General features: G+C 38.7%; 1 protein-coding gene across 2 annotated transcripts in view; it reads right to left on the bottom strand.

Moving 5' to 3' along the window:
• The window catches only part of cltca (clathrin, heavy chain a (Hc)), a 32,899-nt gene extending 24,510 nt beyond the window's left edge, over positions 1-8,389 (bottom strand). For both annotated transcript variants that reach the window (XM_042431459.1, XM_042431460.1), the window contains exon 1: positions 8,057-8,389. In XM_042431459.1, the coding sequence (XP_042287393.1) occupies positions 8,057-8,098 (42 nt within the window). In that variant the 5' untranslated portion in view covers positions 8,099-8,389. The remainder of the gene's footprint in view (positions 1-8,056) is intronic.
• Positions 8,390-13,787: the final 5,398 nt, after the last annotated feature.

The raw sequence follows: 13,787 nt of genomic DNA, 5'->3' as shown, positions 1-13,787 counted from the left end.
TACACAATAGTTTTCTAGACAGATTTACGTGCTCTCTGTCTGTCACTTTCTGTCTCTCTACCATCTGCCATCTATTCTAGGACCAGCAGGAAGCCCTTTCATTCACAATGAAAAGCATTTGTAAAACAGGAAAGAGCAGCATGTCCTAATCACAATGAATATGTTACCTCAGTCTCTTGGAATAAAGAGCAACAAACACAGACAGCTGTTGCACTGCTGGAAGACAGACCACACCTCAGTTTGGTCTGTCAGACTGGTTTGCTGTGGAAACCTTATAGTAAAACACTGCTGTGGGCTAACGCTGCTGTGACATCAATGAGCAGGAATTTGGGTAAAAGCAGGTCAAACCAGTGGAACTACAACCAATGTGGAAAATCATTTAGTCATTTAACCCTGCCTGCCCTGGCCTAGTGCTTCTGCTTTTAGCTTCGCTGTTAGCACAAGCTTAGTTGGGTAGATGCTAGCCCAAAACCTTTGAATCAATAAATAGATATATAGCTGCAATTTGACAGCAAACAACATGGCAGCAAGATGAGAGCACAGGAGAGACTATACAGCAATCTGAGGGGGGAGAGAGAGCATCAAGTCTACTCTAGCATATTCAACAATCTAATCTGTTGAATAAGGTCAGCAGTTTAGAGTGGAGCTGCTAATGATAACATGATCTGATACCTTGAAAACATGGAAGAAAGCATGTGTTAAAAAGTTTTCTTAATAGATAGAGAAAGAAAATGGCCATTGTGGAAATTAGGGCATGGGCAGCAACAACTTGCCAGGAGGAGACATAGTGAATCAGGATTACACTTATCACACCATGCATTACTATCATTAGTCTCCTGACAAACCATTAACTCCACCTCCCCGCTTCACTCTATTCTAATCACTTTCAGTGGGCAAACCCTTCCCTGTGTCTTCCATGACATGACATTATAGTATGGCATGTCCCAAATTAGTGTCTCTGCAAGGCAATTATTTTTAAACTGTCATGCAAATAAATAAAATAACGTGGCCCTCATTGACACCTCCGAGGTTAATGTCAACCAGGAAGGAAGACAGCTGACTAGGTGCACTGTACATTTATCAAGATAATGTCAGGAAATGAGTGCCATTTATTGCTAACTTATTGGTTTCATTGAGGATTTACTGCAGTTTCACCTGTCAATCAAGGTGACATAATGATCTCCTGCTTGTAAAAATAAGCTGACATATGACACAATTTATGATCAAGAGTGTTCTAGCTGATATTTATGTACAACAACTGGGGCTGGGCATCGGTACTCGATACCTTTAAAAAGGTACCAACTGAAAAAACCCAGTACCAAGTAGTATCAAAACTTCTCCAGTCAAACAATATCCGCATTCAATCCTTTTTGTACCCAGATCTAGAAAAAAAAAAGACTATTTGTATGATTTTGCTTGCAGCTAATCACCACAAGCGGTCTTTAATATGACGTGCAATTGGCCCACTACTGCAGCAGTTTCAAACCATACGTATGTGGTGACAATATTTCATTGCACAGTTTTGTACATTATTTAATAAATATTTCAATAACTTGAGCACTTTCAAATGTATTTGTGTAAAAACCATTTGGATGGGGAGGAGTGGTGGCACAGTGTGTCATTATGTCATTATGGACTTGCATGTGAAATATTGTGTTGAGTCAACAAACTATTTGATAAGCAAATGAATGCTTCCATTCACATGATGGGTATCAAATGAAGTAGAAAAAAAAGGTATCGAATGAACTACTCTATTGTTATTGGTATCACTTTAAGGGTACTGGTATCGTAATTTTTTAAACCAGCCCAGCCCTGACAACATTCAAAAATTCTATGACAGATAGAAATCAGCTGCTTCAACACAGCACGGCTGCTGAATATAGGCAGTGGAAACAATACTATGGACTAGGAGCGAGGATCATACGGCAAGACTATTCTCAGCTCCATTTATACTGTGAGCAAGTGCACTGTAGAGAGGGACCAACAGACATCAGCTGAAAAGTCCAAGCAAATCTCATCGCCTCATCGGGGAATAAGAACTAATGGGAAAGTGCAATGAACATCCCCACATGGAGTTCACTCACATCTAATTTAAGTGGGGACAAGAGATCTTTTTGGCCTGTACTTTCAGGGATAGTCTTGATTTCATTGCAGTACCACCCTGGTATCTGTCCAGATTTATTAATAAACTCGAAACAATGTTTCCTGGTGTCTGGAATCATTTACGGGAATGGCAACAAATTACTTCAACTTAACTGTGGAACATATGTAACATTTGTTTTGGAGTAAAATGATTTGAACATCTTTGTGTTTTTCTTCAGCATGTGGAACCTTCATAGCTTCCTTGCAATCAATGCCAATATCTCACAGATCAACCCTAGAGGGGATGTTCTTACTCATCTGAACTGATCCACAGTAGACAGTCACACAGCTCAGAAGACACTACGCTCTCTCATAAGGAATCAATGTCAAACCAAGTAAAATCTAATTAAAATTCATAATTAAGCTGATGGTTGCTGCTGAAATCTTACAGAGATAAGCAATCAGCAAGCAGATCTGAACTATTCCTGACAACCACAGTCCCATCTGTTGATTTAACCTGTATGCACTTTCCTTCAAAGGAAAGCAGCATCTTGCTCAGCAGAAAAAATCCCTGTATCTGTCCAGTACATGTATAGTGCAAGGCAGAGCGGGGAAGGATGTGCTATGTAATGTGCTGAGGCTTGCAGCACTTCATTGCAGTGTTCCACAACAGGAAACCAGGGACCCATTGTCTATCAGGACTGAAACAACAGGCCTGCCCAGTGCTGCCTCCTCCACTACCATGTGACACTGGTGGGGGACATGTGACCAGCCCAGGGGTGAGGAGCAAGTGGGTGCCTTTACTGTTAGATAAAGAGAGGGTGGAGGAAGAAGGAAGGAATGCATGCATTTCTGGAGCCCATCCATCTCCACTCCGGACCAGTTCTGCTGAGGTGGTTTTAGGACTGCAGTTTCCTTTTTCTCCCGAATGCACGCATTATCTTACACTTCGACATAACTGCAGAATGTCAAGTGTTCAGCAGATCTGTATCCTCACCAGGCTGTCACGAGATATCAGCTGGTCAGATACTAGCACAGTTCAAAGTGCAATATGCAAACCTTGCAGGGTGATATTTAGAGAGCTTGACACAATAAACGAATGCCCTTCCCTCCGGGCAAACAGTGGGGATGTAATGGTAAGTACCGTGAACAGATTGAATTTACTATCAAATACTACTGAAAAGAAATCTGAATTATATGTGTTTCGTGTCAGTTCTGCAAGACTTGAAGTCACATCTTTATCAGAGTTTTTCCCGGAAACTCAGTCTGTTCTCAAACCACAAACATTTATTTGAATGAACATGACTTCCAACTACACATATTTTTTATTGTCTTCATATTTGTGTTCTGGGCAAAATATGTAAAATTTGCTCAGTGGTTTCCATAAATAATGGCACCATGGTCATTCACCTTCCAAAACATGGTCTTTAAGGAGATTTTTTTTCTTTTTAACAGCTGGGGTCTTTTTCATTGACAAAGGTAACTGTTGGGATCTAGGGACACTGTTCCCACTTGACAAATAGACAAATATTTGGACAAACAGACCCCTGCCTCCAAAATGTGACCTACATATTACATATTTAACAAAATGTTTCTTAGTGAGTGTATTGTAGTTGGTTTACCCTGATGAGATATTTTGTAAACATGACATATTATTGTGTATACTTACAAAACCATCCATATATATACAGAAAGTAAATTACCAGTGTTTCAACATGTCATTATGGACTTGTATGTGAAATATTTTGTTGAGTCAACAAACTAAATATTTTTGTTTTCCCCCCACAAATCATCAACAGTGCACCAGAAATTTGGCACCGGAAAGGAAACTTTGATTGTCAAACTCTGCATACTAAATAACAATTTGCAAGACAAGCCTTTGTCAACAAAGAATGGGCACCATGTTTTCATTACATCAAGATCCAAGAGCCATTATTAAAGATTACAGACCGCTAACCTCCAGGAATAGATGAGTATCCAGAACCAGTCATGAATTGATACCAGTCCCTGATTGGTCAGAACCATAACACAAAGATAACCTCCTGGCCTGTAGGCACTGCTATTAGTAGTTGAATGTCATTCATTCATTCAACTTTACATAATTTTATGTTTGCTGACTGTTAAAATAATTTTTCCCTGAAACTGTTTCGTAATGATGATGTGCTCATTAACATTGTGCAATTATATTGTGGCTGCACTGGTACAACACATCCACAAGCAGTACCAGTATTGATACCAGTACTGATAAAATACACATCCGTACTCTCAGGAAAAGTTTACAAAGTGGAGTGTATGGCAAACTGAGTGTATATACTACACTGTGTGAAAAGGTGTGAGGTGCTAAGAAAGCATTTTACTAGACATGTGAGCAATAAGGTTCTTTCTGGAGTCTACTCTACACTATATAAATGGATGATATATAAAAATGCAAGCTGTGCAAGTTGACCGGATGACAGAGGACACACAACTGCAAAGGCACAAGGAAGGAGGGAGAGGTGGAGGAAGAAGACTGAGATAAATGCTTTTATGACTTTAAATCAGCTTTCCACTAGCTCCAGAAAAATCTAAATCCCGTATAAAATGTCAATGTAAGAATCATCCATGTGAGCTTCAGTTTTGATAAAAGATGGATACAAAAAAATTACTCATTAGCATTATGTTCATTTTGACATATTTGACCATATTTAATGTTCATCCACATGTGGTGACAGACTTGTGTAAAACTATAATATTTCTTTGAGAGTTTTATCACAATTTTACCACTTGTTCAATTAAATGACAGACACTTAAGTTATCACCCAGCCCTAGATACTTCTCTGTAGTTGTTCACAATCACATATAGATGGACAGCTTCAGGGAAGACTTGCCATTACACTGATTAATATGAAGCTCTCAAGACACCTTCATATACTAGCCTGTCAGACTGTTTTCAAACTAGGAATTAGCTGTAATGCAGCTGTATTACAAGACTTTGTGCAAATGAGAGATTTTCTTGAAACTAAATGCACAAAACAATCTCAGCGTCACCTCTAATTGCCCCAAAGAAAGCTTAAAAGAATATAATCTGTTCAATGACAAGACCCAAGCTCTGAATTCACCTTATCAATCTATTTGAGTAAAGTTTTAAGTATCTCAAATTGTTGTTTTTTATTGAAGCATGACTTTAAAAATATAGTTAGGATGAAAATAATGATATGGTCAAAAATGATGACATAGTAGCTTTCATGTTAAGAGGACATTAAAAACAGTGGTTCTGTTGATATCTTGTTTGCAGAGTTGCAATATGGTGGGTGATCAAAATAATAAATGAATCAGGTATAATTTACATAGAAATACTGAATCAAACATGGCTGGTTGAAAAAACTGTTGTATCCAAACCTGCCTTGCTGAGCCTGCATGATATAATAGCTATGTGAAAAATCATAACAGCACCAATGCAGAAACCATGAGCTGATGTCAGATTGGTCTCTCCAGGGTCATGTGACTCTATTGTACCAATGAGCTGCGAGAACTTCCTTCCTGCTTCCCTGGTGCTCTTGTGACGAAGCAGGTCAGAATCTCATAGTACCTGACAAACTGACAGGCATCAAGATTAATGGACAAAGCCCTCAGGACAATCAGAAATGAACCAACACAACAAAGAACACTAGTTTACTTCACTTTACTTCACTAATGTGAAGTAAAGCAACAATTTATCCTGATATAGATTTTAGGTCATATCATCCAGCTCCAATATTCTGCATGATCTGCACAAGTGATGCATACTGTGAAACATGCATGAAACAACATATGCAGGCCATGCATTAGTGATAGTTGCTGGAGACCCCTTGGGAGTTGATTAGTCACACAACATGACCTTGTGACGAGCCAATGACACAAATCTGGGAAAGCATGCTTCAGTCACAGCTTGGCAGTTCTTATCACTGAGCACTACAGTGCTGTACAATAAATTATTGTATTATTATGAAAAAAATGCACAAAAGTAAAACATATCAACATGTATGAATGACAAGAAGCTGTCTGAAGTTTCATGTGAAATATATTGGTTTCATGCATGAAATCTTACATTTCAATTTAAAAGCTACCAGTACAATTTCCTTGCAAAGATATAGTGTCAGGACATGATTTCAAAAGCCTTTCCCTTGGTCAAAGATAAAATATTACTTCAATTTTAATGCACAGCATTAACAGTAATTCATCACTTCTGGATTGCTCTCTATTTTCACTCCCACTCCTGTAATGAGGACTTAACAAAGGAGTCCAAAATCATTCCATAATCATTTCATGTAACTGTATGCACAAAAGACATTTGCAGAGTTTTGTGAAGCTCAACCTCCATACAATCTCTTGTGGTAGGCCTATATATTAACTCATCAATTACTGTCACAGGAACTAAGATAGCAATAACACAGATGCTGTACTGCACTGTGACTTTAATGAATTTCCGAGGAACTGTTACTCATCTCTCGTTTTAACATCATGAACGGCAAATAAAAGTCTGAAAAAAAAAGTCTACAGCATACACCTGCTTAGAACAAGAACAATACCATGCTTTTCTCACAAGATCTATCAGAAGGGTAATAGTTTCTGAACAGCAGGAAAAAACAATAAGACCAGGTGACCTGGGTTCAAACTTCCACTCTACTGAACTGTTACTGGACAAGATGCCGAAAGTCACAATCTACTCCAATGGTACTGACCCTGACCTCCGATCTCTTTGGGGATCAGTCAAAACACTGTTATCATTACTAAGTGCAGAAGAGAGACAGAGTCTCTCAGAAATTAAGGAAAACTAGAGAACCATTAAGAACAGCCTGGATCACAAATAAATTGATTACATTTAGGCCCAAAGCAATGTTCAGGCCAGGTTAGAAAAAAAATAAAAAGCTTGAATAAACAAATGATTTTCTTGAAGCCAAGAGGTAGGCAGATCACATTTCTCATTTGAAGCTTGACTGAAACACCAAAGTCACTATGATTTATTCATTACAGCTTGAAAGTCAGCACTCCAGACTGGATCCACAAGCTTGGAGGGGCATGAATGTTTCTGCTTCCTCAACCCGAACCAGCTGGCAGTTTTATTGGGGTTATAGTAAAGGTGTGGCCATTTAAATTAGGGATAGGGCTGCATAATAAAGGAAAACACCTGTTTGTTTCTTTTAATATCACAAAGATGGGTAATACCAGCTGTATTACCGCCATATCGAGGGGAAAGTTCGCCTCAAGACACAACAGAAACCCACATTAATTCTCAGTAAATGTTTGACCCTCAATAAAACTTTGGTCATTCAACATGGATAGCTATTTGACAAGTCAACACACACACCACATGACCATTTCTACAACTAGCCAACGTGATATCCTCCTGTGATCGGATAATCACCTTTGAAGTAATAAGACGATTCATATTTTAGGGCATATCAACGCACATGAATACGTTATAACAGTAAAAGTTAAATATTTTTCAAATTTTATGTTACTGTCACGTTACCATGTAATGGCAGGTGATGTAAGAAAGATACTGAACACCTATTAAATGAATAGTTGTTCTTACAATCATACTTACCGCGGCATTGACAGTGAACAGTAGCTGTAAGTTAGCAGTCTGTAATCTTACTCCGAGAAAACGAACACTTTATCTGATAATGTTTCTTATAGGAAACTTATATAAGGCTTAGCTTAACACGACGTTTCTGGTTATGACTTAACGGCATAACTTATGTATCTTCTATCTTTCGCGATTTAACACTATATCACGAACAAGGGTGGCTTGTCAAGAGTGTTAGCAAGACGGCTAGATGCTAACTAAGATAAACGTCATCCACCCTGCCAGGCTAGCTAGCTAGCCTAGCTCGCAACTGCTAATTTAGCTTTGTTAGCAATCTTTTACTTTGTGTTAAGAAAGTCTCTTGACGCCACTGGGAAATCTCATGGAACTTTACCCAACGATTAAACCATTCATTCAACCACATACCTGCAGGTGCTCCTGAAAGCGAATAGGCAGGATCTGAGCCATGGCGGTTCCTCTCTCTCTGACTCTCCTCCGGTTTCTTCTGATGCTAACAAACTACGGCTTCTTCTCTCAGGTCCGAGCCGGACAGCCAGGGAGTCTCTAGTCTAAAGTCCAAATGAATTAACTCAAAGCCTAGTTTTAAAACGTGCTGTCGGTGTGATGTTGCTTTTATATTCGTCCCTTGACTGTTACCTTGCGGGCTTTCCCCCTGGCTAACGACTGACTGCCACTACACCGACTCCCCGGACCTGCAATGGCGGTGGAGGTTGGTCAGCGGAGAAAACATCCCGGAAATGGAAGTGCACTCAACAAGGCGGATGAATACGTAGTCACACTTCTTTGATAGTACATTAAGACATGTATAATCACTATTTCACTGTTCTATTCACAGGATTTAATATTGTCTTTGCAATACCAAACAGTGACACTAGACCTCAACATAAAAATAAATACGAACAAAATGTAAACCTGGAACTACTTTCTTTCCATTCGCCCTTTGATTTTTGCCACATCATTCGTCTTTGTAAAATAACGTCAGACTTACGTATTGTACACTTGTTCCTCTCAGCCAATCAGATCGCTCTCAACTCAAGTCAGAAATTCAACTTTTTTCTTGCAGGCTACTCAATCAGCTATTCAACATTTATTGTATTTAAATGATATGCTCACAGTCGCCTCGCATTCAATATCATCGTATAATCATAAGTCACCTTGATTTCTTTGCTTTTCACTAGACATTAGTGGTAAATAAAATAACCATCTGAGGACAACACAGACCCTAGACTCTTTTTTTTTTTTTTGAAGGCCTAAAAACCCTTGTATTCAGGAAGGCTTTTTTCATCTTTTTCACCTTAACTCTTACTATTATTATTATTATTATTATTATTATTATTATTATTATTATTATTATTATTATTATTATTATTACGATTACTATTATTATTAAATATGCAGTGTAGTCTGCACGGTTCCACTTTAAATGAATGAACTTTCACCCACACTGCAGTCAATGCCAATGAAAACCCGTATGAATGTATAGAAATATGTTCAAGCGGTATGTGTGCGTTAGTGTATCTTTACTGATGTACTGCAGCTTTTATTACTACCGTCCTCGTGACGTAAGTAGATAAGCAGGTGCCATTTCAAAGCTTGCAAGCAAAGCTAAATATGATTAAAATGAAATCATCCTTCTTACACCATTTTTTTCAAATGTAAGAAACAACTTGCTCTCAAATGTAATTTTGTCAATACAATCTGAGAAATGATAATCGTATGAAATCATAAAATCTTCATTAACGTATATAAGCAGATTTAATCCGTTTTGGTCAGCATTATGCAACATCTGTCGGGTGGAGTGTGAATCCAAGTCATCATTTCCCTTTTTTACATCCACAGTTTCCGTTGGCAGGAGTAACCTTGTTGCTCAATCTAAAACTGAATGCTGGGAAAGCATTATGACCCTTTAGCAGAGATGTCATATTGCTGAGCTAGCAAATATGGCTTCTGCAGAATAGCGTGCATGGTTGCAGGAAAATTAGTAAGAAGTTTTGGTCAGTCACACATTGCGATGTCCAAGGATTGCATACAAGATCCCCAAACATTTCATTGCAAAGGTACCCTAATATACAGACACTTCAGCCCATAGGCCCTTATTTAATAGATAATTTGTCCAAACGACTGTCATCTGACAAGATTATTGTTGTTTTCCTATATAAAAGTTGGGGGAGATATAAGAAAGTAACACTGCAAACCAGATTGCCAATTTTACACAATTTTTTATTGTGTTAATATCTACCAAATAATAATATTGAAAATAAGGCAATTGCCATGTTTAAAAAATCAAAATCCAAAAAGTCAAAATCTACTCTAAACAGTGTTTTGAACATAAATGACATGAACAAGTACATCAGGTGTCAACACAGAATTTATTCCAGAAGTCCACAACATCCATCTTCAATTTTTGATGGATAAGCTCCAACATCATAACATCATAGGACTCATTCCCACCAGCTGCTTTTCCAAATGACAAGTGTCCATATACATAGAGATAATCTTATTGCTGATTAGTTGTCAGGCAACAAATAAAGTTCATTCACATTAAATTTCAAGTTATGTTATGCTGGGCCTGAAATGTTGTTTGCTAATTTCATTGGCATCATAATAATGTATTCTACTAAGAGCATCAGAGTCCTTAGACAACATCTGGACTGTGATTCATCCAGACGGACGCTCTGGTCAAACCTACTCACAAAAAAAAAAAGAAAAAGAAAAAGAAAAAAAGACTGAAACATTTCACAATCAAATGTTAAGGGGAAGTGTTGGGGGTAGGGTATATAATTTACAGAGACGGTCAAGAAAGATTTTCTGCATATGTTGACTAAGCAAAATTCAGGTTACAGAATTCTACATGTTATTGAATTTGTTTAAAACCCCTTTGTTTATCTGTTACATCTTGTTTATCATGTACAAAAATAGAGGCTGCTACATCTAAAAGGCTTGATTATTACAACACAAATGTTTATGTGAATAAACCCCATAAAAATGCAATATTTGGATTTCTGATTTGTTTTGCACTCCAGATGATGAATGAAAGAGTTTCACAGGAGACAATTACATCTTCTTTCCCTGAGAATAAATAAATAAGAAAAATAGCAATCATGTATAATAAAATAACAGCTACTTATCATGTGGGTGGATGAAACCAGCTATGCAATTTGTTTGCTGATCTATAGTTTCAGAGGCAGCGGGTATAGTGGAGGCCGACCTGAATAGACCATTCACGCTGCTGTTGCCATGGATTCACCGACTGAGGAAACACAAGACACAGACACTCACAGAGAAGCCATGTGTGTCACGATAAAAGAGTGGCCTTCGGACTCTCTGCAAGGATCTCACACAGGCCCGCTGAGGCTGAGATTAGCCTCAGGCTCTGTGCAAAATGAAGAGCAGCCCTGGTAGCTGTGAACCCTTTGCCCTTGTCTTTCCTTATAAACTCTCCAACAAGATGTCCCCATCTCCATTTACCGTAGCTCATCCCCTGCACCACCAGGAAGAGTCAATTGAGGCCGACAGATGAGCAGTCACGCCTGGACCGGGATATGTTTAGCAAATGAGATGAAGCTTACAAAAAGGTAACTGTCTCCTTTACAGATTTTTGACCGTTAGTGCACTCCAGTGCTTTGGCAAGAATTTAGGCACAGATGGGAGCTCTGTGTCTTCCAGCGGCTGGGAGGATCCCATCAGGGAGGACTGAGAGAGACTGACACTTGGATCCGGTGAGACAGCGTATCATCAGATTCTGTGACCTGCAGTGTTGGTTGGGTTGATTAGGTTTAGGTTTGAGGAGTGAGATGGTTAGTGTTTGGGTAAGAATATCAGGGCAGGTCACATAAACTGATGGGTCAAAGTGTAACAGTGGAACCAAGATTGATTCTTTCTTTCTCTTTCTCTCTCTCCACTGTTCCTCCCTGATCCACCTTAATAAGACATATGACACAAACATCTTTCTGTTATTTGTCAGTCTCTTTTTGTCTGTAATTCTGACTTTATCTCGCTAAGTGTGAATATCATGTGTTATTATTAGTCCTGGAAGCTTCTCTTCACAGAGTGTTTTATTACAGTAAATTAATGACTTCATCAGATGCATTAAAAGGCAATAACACACCATGTGAGTCTTGTCTCATTTAGCAGGTTCACTCAGTTCTCTCTTTCACGGTCACTTGGTAATGTTACAACTATAACAATCCTTTGTCTGTCTAGCACACTTTGATGCTAAATGAAATATAAGATCCAAAATAATGTTCAGACAAATCATCTTGAGACACCAAATTTTCATTTTATTTTAACAACTACTCCTCAATGGCTTGCAGTAGACTATGGCCTAACCTTTGAACAACAGTTGAGGGGAAGTTACTAATTGACTGTGCGTGGGCCTTTGCTCCTTGCAAGCAGGAGGAAGACTAGTTTGTCACTGGTTCGTCATGCTGGTCACACATACTAGTCTACAGAGTGACAAATAAATTTGATCTTAGATCAAGAAGAAGTTTGGGCCTGATGCTGTCTTTGCACTTTTCTTAAATATATGTAGGAGATGGCAAACCTCTGTGTACTGAAAAAACAGGATTCAAGTACTACAGTAGGGAGGTCAAATCTGGTTTCCCAATGAATGACATACATTTAGAGCTTGTAAGTGACTTATCTTGCCATAAATACTACAGTATAACCGACTGACAACAAGTTCCTGAGAATTTTTAATTGATATTATATGCAAATTCATTAAAAATGCCACACTAAGTACAGGATTTTTTATTTGGATTTTGTTGCCATCTAGTGGACCTTTTTTGACATTGCTGACTGAAACTAGATACAGTTTTGTTGAGCTTTTCAAGTGGACGTGTTTGCACAAACAGCATGTTTAATTCATTAAATATTGTGTAAAAAACAAAGTTAGAAAACTCAAGAGATCTAGAAACAGTATTGTTGGGGAACAGCAGAGGTTTATTAAAACTCCCTGCAGTGCCATATTTCAAGTCAAGTCAAGTCAATTTTATTTATATAGCGACAATCACAACAGAAGTTATCTCAGGGCACTTTTCACATAGAGCAGGTCTAGACTGTACTCTTTAATTATAAAGACTCTACATTCCCCCATGAGCACTTGGCGACAATGGCAAGGAAAAACTCCCCTTTAACAGGAGGAAACCTTGAACAGAACCGGACTCTAGGTAGGCGGCCATCTGCCTTGAGTGGTTGGGTTAAGAAAGAAAGAAGGAGGGAGGGGGAGAGGGGAGAGAGACACACAGAGAAGCACAGTAACATCAATAATAACAATAACATAACAATAATTATAACAGAAATATGACTAATAATAATAACAGGCGCAGGCCTCAAGCAGGACCACGGCAGCAGGTAGTCCACAACCATGATCCACAGAAACCTGCGAGACGAGAAAGCACAAAAACTCTGGGGAAGAAGCCGAGTTAGTAACATGCATTAATGGTACATTAATGAGATGGCGAGGGGGAGGAGGAGAGAGGAGCTCAGTGCATCATGGGAAGTCTGGGATATTTATGTCCATATTTCACAGAGTTTTCCAATTTCTGTATCCTTTACGTGATGCTGTTCCCCCTGTTGCACATCTAATTCCTTGTACTTGCAAAAGTTGGCACTTTGCCGGCAAACTTCTCTCTATGGCTTTGTGACCAAATCCATGTGTACATTCCTAGTAGCATCTGCTTGTTATGCTCAAAAGTGATGATTCCAGTCTGGCTTTGTACTAGCGTGTCTAGTTTGTTCTGAATGAACAGCATGCTCTGCCTTCAAAAAGTCAACCTCCTTGTTCAAAACTTCCACCCACTCAAGCAAATCACACGACAGCAACCAAATGTCTCAATTAGAGGTGCATGTTTAAGTGTCATCCAAAATAACCTGTAATGTGAATTTGAAAATAGTTCTCTTTCTTGGACATCAAATAATTTACTGCATGTGACACATTTTGCACTGTTGTGTGCTTGTGTTGGGGCTACCACATGTGGACCTATGCAGATGCACACTCATGTGCACACTGACAGTGCAAGGTGGACAACTATTGAAACAATTAAAATACTCCATAAAAAAAACTCTTATTGTATTACAAGTATCACCTCCCCACATAACACTTTTCTGTTCAAACACACATGCACAACGCCTGGCT

Source organism: Thunnus maccoyii, chromosome 13 (assembly GCF_910596095.1).
Source record: "Thunnus maccoyii chromosome 13, fThuMac1.1, whole genome shotgun sequence".
NCBI classification, from domain to species: Eukaryota; Metazoa; Chordata; class Actinopteri; order Scombriformes; family Scombridae; genus Thunnus; species Thunnus maccoyii.
The sequence above is the reverse complement of the archived record's forward strand: the minus strand, read 5'-3'. Positions and strand labels throughout refer to the sequence as shown.